At 38.3% G+C, this 8,331-nt stretch overlaps 1 protein-coding gene across 8 annotated transcripts in view; it reads left to right on the plus strand.

Moving 5' to 3' along the window:
- The window catches only part of LOC116265698 (serine/threonine-protein kinase BSK5-like), a 38,793-nt gene extending 34,047 nt beyond the window's left edge, over positions 1–4,746 (plus strand). For 6 of the 8 annotated variants that reach the window (XM_031646503.2, XM_031646501.2, XM_031646506.2 and 3 more), the window contains 4 exons: positions 1,654–1,818; positions 3,406–3,519; positions 3,924–4,185; positions 4,302–4,746. In XM_031646503.2, the coding sequence (XP_031502363.1) occupies positions 1,654–1,818; positions 3,406–3,519; positions 3,924–4,172 (528 nt within the window). In that variant the 3' untranslated portion in view covers positions 4,173–4,185; positions 4,302–4,746. Of the gene's footprint in view, positions 1–1,653; positions 1,819–3,405; positions 3,520–3,923; positions 4,191–4,301 lie in introns of all 8 variants that reach the window. The other 2 variants (XM_031646502.2, XM_050080926.1) reach the window with 2 other exon arrangements.
- Positions 4,747–8,331: the final 3,585 nt, after the last annotated feature.

An 8,331-nucleotide genomic window follows, 5' to 3' on the forward strand; every position in this document is an offset into this window, starting at 1 on the left:
AATGCAGTAACAGGAAACAAAGAAACAGTAAAGAAGTTAAGAACAAGTAAAAGTAAAATTGGTGAAAGACAAGTTTATAATTGATTTTAGTCGTTTTATTGTCGAACTGTTTTTTTTGGGGTTAAATCTTAGATGGATAAACATAATGATTGAACCAAATTGAATTGTTAAAAGTGACTGAGCCGATTCATTTTACCGATCTGTTAGTGTCTTGTATGATGCAAATATGAAGATGAATTTCCACCTCTTATGGAATGGGTCAAGGTCTTGGTCGAAGAGTAAGAACTCAACAGGACCTCAAATGGCCCAGGGGACAAGGAACCACCCCTTTTTTTTCTAACTTTTGCCCTTTTGTTGTATTTTGCAATATCTTCCCTAGATGTTATCTGGAAAATTTACCACAATACTGATATTTTTTTACTGTGTAGTTATGACTCAATTTTGACTCATAATAATTTGAGGGAAAACCCCTGCTAACATTTAAGAATGTCTTTTGGGGCATTTGCTTTGGCAACCTTGTGGTTTTTGAGAAGGGGATATGGATAGCAAGATTTGAACCCTAGACCATTAATATTTTTTTGAGTGCATAGTTATCATTCAATTTTGTGACTCCTGATAATTTAGTGGAGAACAACTATTCTCATTTATGAATGATTTTTGGAGCATTTGCCTTGGCAACATTGAAGCCTTTTGTTTCTCACAGAATATTTACCAGTAGGTGAATGCCAATCTGGTGCAGCTTCAGGGTAGTTGATACACATTTGTTTCTATAGCGACCATAGGAAGGAAACCTTGAGGGGTTCCAAGGTTGTGACACTTTGGCAACAAACTAGTGGGAGAATTTGGTGTTTCCTCTTTATTCTTTTGTCTGGAGTAGAGTCTTCTTTGGGGGTGCATAAATTGAATTTTGCTTCTGAATTCTTTTGGCATATGACTAAAGGATGTGATTTGTCGGTATGCTGGTCTTGTTTAAACCAGTATATTCTTGACATAGGAAGAAGCTGTCTGGGAGGAGCATTGTCAAATTCCATAGAGAATCACACCATCCCTGCTTTCATCTATGTATAAACCGGTTGAATGTTCAGGGACCCCTTGTCGTGTATCCCTGGCATCCCATATATTCTTATATTTGTAAGTGATTTCAGACTGTCTCTGTGAAATTTTCAGGTAATTTAGGACATATAACCTGCAACAAGGCATGTCTTCAGTTAAGCAACAAAATGTTTGATTGTCTGTAGACTTTTGACATATATTATGAATTTTGTTATGTAGGTTGAGTCTAGATGACCTGCCCAGCCCTTTGCTATCTGAATATTCATGAGGTTTCATTAATTGCTGATCATTTCCAGAATACAGCATTCCACAGTTTGTCTCCTGAAAAATGCTGTCCTAACCTGATCTGTAGCTCTGTGCTCACTGATCTGATGGCTCCATTAACAGGCGTCACTAAACTTGGACTGTTACTCTGGATTGGAATCCTTTTATGTGCATATTATTATTTGTCTTTTTTTACATTCTATTCAGTGTTTCAATTTATTTCTTACATTTTAGAACCGGTTTCATGTATTCCATTATCCAACTTTTGTATTCCATATGCTCTCTCTGTTGTGCAAAATGCAACGACCTGATCATTGGAAGGCTCTTAACAAACAGGTTCCTTCTTATGTCTTGATGGGCATACCACATGGGTCAGTTTCAACATCGGAACAGATGACTTTGTCTCCTTTGGGTGATGCCTGCTCAAGAATGGATTTGACTGCAGTACATGAGATTCTAGAGAATGTTGGATATAAGGATGATGAAGGAACAGCAACTGAGGTCTCTCTCTCTCTCTCTCTCTCTCTCTCTCTCTCTCTCTCTCTCTCTCTCTTTTACTGAAAATCTTCTAGATCGCACACTTAATTTTTGATAAGCAAGACGAATAATATGCCCTGGCCAACTCAGCAAGATATTATGTGGTTACACCTCTTAGGTCCAAGTACCTATGTTCTTATTGGCAGGTAGGGAAAGGTACTTAGTGTGTTTTGAATCAAGGTTGGGTTAGACGAAGTCCAATCCAGTTCATTGAATAGTCAAAATTCTGAAAAAAAAAAAATCTTTTTGAACTTTTTAAAAATTTGAAATTATATATCTAGTCATGATTATATATATATACGTATAACTTCATCATTTGCTAAAATTAGATGTTTAATTTCGCAATTATATATGTGGTTACATTACTTCATACATATTTTTCTAAATCTAGTGCATGTGTACCAGCTGTAAGCATGCGTCACATTTTTCTTGCATTTGCTGCATTGTACCTTCCTCAATGATAATATGACAAAAGTCACATAACCATATGTCTATTTGATTTGACCCCCAAATTCTGAGTTTTTGGTCTTTGTTACATTTGGATGTTTTCTTGGTTAAAGAGGGAAATTTGGTAATCATAATGAGATTATGCACTCCTCTGATTTTATTCGTAAAGATAGGAAAAAGAAGAAGAATATTGACCGTTCCACTATTTCAGATCGAGCCGACTCGATTCTATGTCCAAACATCACATGCCAGCAGATGTGGTAACCATCATTGGTACTCAAGATATTGTGTCTGGAGAGGTAGATAGGTAGGGCTACTAGTTGCCCGATCAGGATAACGCTTTATTGTGAGCCAAAAGAATTGTCTCACGCAAGAGATCAGGTCTCGTAGAGAATGAATTGTTCCCTTTCGTTTGAATTCCCCCGCAGCGAATTAACCACTTTTGGGCCCTATGTCTTCCATCTCTCGAGCCCCGAAGAACCCCCCCCCCCCCCCCTTCTGAGATGCAATTTTTCTATTAAGGTACCCGAACTTGGTTCCAAGACTCTGAGTGTTCTTTTAAGAAAAGATGATGTGTAAAAAACTAAAAATACATGAGTCATCTTTTTGGTTTGGAAATTTCATATGTCCAACTTGACACAACCTGCTCAGAATAGGGCAGATGATGTAATCGGTAAGAGTTCAGAACAAATTGGAAAATTGCTTCTATGGAATTTACATTAAAAATGTACATATATTTAGTATAATAATAGTTGTTGTTTCCATAATTACTATCACAGCAAGAAATAATAAGATATAATTTATAGGTCAGATTTGGCACTTTCATTGGTCAAAGTTATTCATCATGTTCAATGTTGGGTTAGAACTTAGAAGACATGCACGGATGCATCTTAGACATAATTTTTGACCATGTCATAAATGTGTAGTGGATATGAACGCTTCCATCTCGAGATCCGTTAAATGTTTTGGTTTGCGATTATGTATCTCCTATTTTGAGGTTCTATTTGTTATCCAGTGATCAAGTATTACCTACTGAATTGTGGTATGCCTTTGATATGACATTCTTTGTCTATTTATCTATTTATTTACTTTTCTGTATCTCAGCTATCCTTCCAGATGTGGACCAACCAAATGCAGGACACTCTTAACTCAAAGAAACAAGGAGATGCCGCTTTCAGGCACAAGGATTTCAGGACTGCAATTGACTGCTATACCCAGGTTCTGTACTGATTTTTTTCTTGGAGATATTCTATCTTCTACAACTAAAGAAACCAGATTTTATTTTCACCAGAAACAGATAAGTTGATTTTGTTCATTCCTGTTTTATGAAATCATTTTTGTATGGGGACTTAATAAGCTTCTTGGGTATCTTATTGATTTTCTGAAAGGAAAGGGCATGTCATAGATTACCTCTGGCCATGCATTTGCTCTCTTCTGTTTAGAGAAGGTCGTTTGTCCTCTCTGCCTTCTGTTTCCTGTAGTCTTTAAGCATGTCCAGAATGCAAGGGTCAACAACATGGTTTACTCCATCTCTCTCGCATACACTGATACACATGCTGCATGTGTGCATGAGCTGCCATCTTGCTGTTCTCCTTGACCTCTCTAGCTTTTTGCTTTTTCAGTTTATTGAAGTTGGAACAGTGGTGTCACCAACGGTTTTTGCTCGCCGCTGCTTGTCCTACCTTATGAGTGATATGCCAGATGAAGCCCTTCATGATGCAACACAGGCACAGGCTATTTCCCCTGCATGGCCTACTGCATTTTATTTGCAGGCAGCGTCCAAATCTGCACTAGGAAAGAATGATGAAGCTCAAGAAGCACTTAAACAAGCCACTTTGCTAGAAGCCAGAAGGACCACAGGCATCAGCTGACATCAGAAACTTGGTAGGGTAATTTTTCCGCCCTCCATACTAGTCAATTCCTTCAAAATTTGCTTTACCTACTGTTATGCTTATGGCTGAAAGAAGCCTGTCTTTTTAAAATAATATTTCTTCTTCTAGGGTCGTCTTCATGATTTGGAGAGTTTGGGCGCCTTTTGCATCCCATGTTGGTGATATTCATATGATTCCAGTTGGAGGTTTTGTGATTTCCCCTGCAGAGTGGGTTCTCTTGGGGTTCGTGGTATATTTAACACATTCTGTGATGCTTGTCAAAAAGTTGTAAGCTTCTGTACAGAAACTTAATTCTTTTTTGATGCGTGTGGAAAAGCAGGAGCACTTTTTGATTTTTTGTATTTTTGCTTCTTTTCGAGAACAAGTGCATTCAACTGTATTTCTCTTTCCTGAAAGTAGGAAGAGTTTGTATTTTTGGTTCTTTTCGAGAACAAGTGCATTCAACTGTATTTCTCTTTCCTGAAAGTAGGAAGAGGGTGTGAACCTTCCAATTATGCAGTGGTGATTTTACCTTTGGAATAAACGGTGAAGAGGTGAATTTTTGTTTGTTTTCTATTTTGCATGAAACCTGGCTGAATCTTGTGGAGCGTGTTTTTATAGCGTATGTGGGTAACTAGAACAAAGCTCGGACAGAGGAGTGGACTGATCAAAGACCTATCTTGGTAACGTGGGCATGGTTGAAGTCTTGAAGAATGCCTGTTCGCCAGTTAACGCATGCTTCTTACCAGGGATTTCTATCAAGATCCTTCCTGGGTTTGTGATTTCGCATTCTGGATTAAAGTTCGACCATCCTGGCACGAGTTTGGAAGACACTTGCCGGGTAGTAAGCGCATGACTTCTATTACTAAAATAACCTCTTTCTGTGTACGACAAAAAAAGTGGATTCCACATCAAGATAAAAAACATTACAATGAAAGTTTTAGGAAATCCCAACACAGACCACATAGAAAACCTGCCGCAAGGCAAGGTGAGATGCTACTTCTATTTACATCCACTACACCCGTGAAAATACCAAAGTCCTCACATGGTGGGAGGATAGATGAAAACCGTGCCTCCATGAGTTCGGTTGGATTGGTTATTCCTTCGTTCTCCCGGTTTATGTTCTTGCAGTCTGAACATTTCATCCAATTGAGATTCTCTACTCTCTTTGATGGGTCTCCTCATTGTATGTGCAAACGTTGGCAGTTCTGACCTTGGGATTGTCTTTTATGTCCAAGTCCAACCGTACTTCTCGACCTACCCACTTTGCATATTAAAAATCTCTCAGGGAATTGGAATGTCAATGATTCATATTCGAATCGTTTATACCATTATCAGTGTCAAACTTTTTTTTAGATATGTGTCAAACTTTTTTTTAGATATTCACATATTAGTATTCAAATTTGGATTCAGATACGAACAAAGAAATGTCATATTTGAATCTGAATTCAAAATTCAATTTCATAATCCAAATCTGATTTCTATATTCAAATCTGAATCCAAATTTTAAACTGAATCTGATCGATCTTCAAAATGTAAGAGCATTGGATATAGGATATTTATTTAAAACTAAATGCGATCCGAATCCAAATATGAATATGAGTGGATATTTATGTAAATCTGAATTCCAAACTAATTGGAGGTCATTTTTTAAATCCGAGTCTGATCTAATTTTTTAATCTGATATTAGTTTTTTTTTTCCTATATGACTTTTTGGAACAGCTCAGCCGGACATTCATCCAAATCAAGTACATTGACATCTCTACAAAGGAGAATCGAGAAAGGTTTGTTGCAGAAGGGAGTGTTGAGAAAGATTGAGGAATCTGCCCATGAATAGAACTTGGCTGAAGAATCAGAAAGCAAGAAAGCGGGGAGGATGGTTTGGAAAGCTTCTTTGCGAACCTACTGGGTCAGATCAAGCTATGAGGTAGGAGGAAGGTGGTCGACTTTAGTCAAAATCTGGACAGCCTGCTCGATCCTCCTTCATGGAGGAATGAGAATCGGCAAGGACAATGCAGATAGGTTGTTGACCTCAAGAGGATGAGCAGTCTTAGATCCCAGGTGATCAATCTCTATTGCCTGAAATTGATTAGGCAAATTGGACTTGCCCAACAATTGTGATTTTTCATGTACTGGCCATGTTGACCTCCAACCGTCCATCAAGGGCGGGATGATGGCATCAAAATTTGCAGTAGACACCTGACATCTATCAGCAAAATGGCTAGTTGAACCACATGAAGGGCAATATTTGTCCATTTTCTACCCATGCTCTACCTCTTTAATAGGAAAGCAATCCAAAATTACTTCAATAGCATTTTTACATTTCTTAGCCTATGTAATCACTAGTAAAGAATTCTACCTCTAAAAACTTGACTCCTATCAAGGGGTCGAGGTCTATAAAAAACCCATCATTACATAACTTTGTTGGGAGATCTGGTAACCGCATATTCGAGCTTAGCTCGAGCAAGTCCGTCTGTCAATAAGGCAATTATTCTGCAATCAAACCTCGTTATTTCTCTATATAATTGACGATTGATTGACCCCAATTAACACGAGGATCTCTTTAATTTGCCACCAGGATCGCACATGTGAGGGAAGACCTGTACCTTCCATCAGCATCTTCTCCTCCTCCTCATCTCGCCTGCGATTCATTGCTAACCTCGGCGAAAGACACCACCATTAAGCTCCATTCATGCCTCTGTAGTGGCCGCACCTTTTGCCAGCTTTGTTATTCCTGCACCCAAGAACCCATGCACAGATGGCATTGCTGGAGCTGGTGGAGTTTCCCTTTATAACTGGACCCAAGTTCACCTAATTTCAACACTCAATTAAGGTTTCAACGAGGATGATCGCCCCCACAGATACTCCACCTGCCTGCACCCCTGGTGTTGATGTGGATTTCTATGTTCACTAGATTCAGTGAATACCCTTTTCTCATTTTCACAATATTTCTGTCAGTTTCTTAAATGCTGTCAACCCGTGTTCATAATCTTTTATCGATTTCTTAAAAAAATATCCAAGGGAAATAGTGGCTTCTCCTTAGCTCAAACTTCGTCATCTCTCCTTGGACGAGTTGAGCTCTTTTCTCCTTAGTTGAAACTAGTTTAGAAGCCTCCATCAGAAAAGGAACATCCTCTTCTCTCCTTGCTCGAAACGTGCTTCAAGAACCTCCTCCATCACAATGGGGGAAATCCACCTGTATTGTTATTTTTCATGATGGCAGGTAAGATATAAAATCACAACACTTATTTTAAATGGTGAGGACGAAGTCTCAGATTGGTAGCACACACTCTTGGATATAAAGGGAACATAGCAACATTGATGAGCAAAAATGAAGGGTAAATTGCACACTTGTTGACATTTTTTGGAACCAAAACAAGTGGTTGTCGCCTACCCTTTATAAGAATGGTCATTGTCTGTAAATTGGCAGTCGCAAAAATTGCATTGTCGATTAGCTGAGTAGCATGACCATCAAGAGTCTTAGTCCGCAAATAGTTAGCTGATAAGAGGATCAAACCATTTAACTTTAGTGTCACGAACCGATAATAATAATATGGTGGTTGTAGGTGCGTCCCTGGTATCAAATCACAATTGTAGTGTGGTATCAAAACTGTGATCTTAATATGGTATCAAGCGACAATTCTATTGTGGTATCAGATCGACAAAATTTTCACTTTCCAGACAATATAGATATGCGAACAACGAAATTGCATTTACTAAAGTTATGGCCATTGGTTTTATCTATATGAGTGGAAGATGTCAAATACTGTAGCCAATACCACTATGTCGGCATCAGACTTGGGAATGTTGCAAGTCCAGCTTGTGATTCAAATTATGGACATCGATAATTGCATAGGGAAGGAAACATCAAACATGGGCCATTTAGTTGAATATGTAAACAAAGTGCAAATTGCATACAACTTTTATAGTTCAGTAGGTGACAGTTCTATGAATGCAACCATACCTGAAAATTTCTGTTCAAACATGAGACATGTTTGAGATTCTTCAGTTTCTTGTTCATTTTTATATGAATATTACTCTTCCCCATAATGTCCAGTGACTCGTTATTGGCAAAATTGACTTCCCAAAACTATCAACAATATATTTTTGCACTCTCTTCGCAAGGTGCGAAATAGAAGGATGCTTCAGAGTCTAAAAT

The sequence above is a fragment of the Nymphaea colorata genome, chromosome 12 (genome assembly GCF_008831285.2).
Source record: "Nymphaea colorata isolate Beijing-Zhang1983 chromosome 12, ASM883128v2, whole genome shotgun sequence".
Taxonomy (NCBI): domain Eukaryota; kingdom Viridiplantae; phylum Streptophyta; class Magnoliopsida; order Nymphaeales; family Nymphaeaceae; genus Nymphaea; species Nymphaea colorata.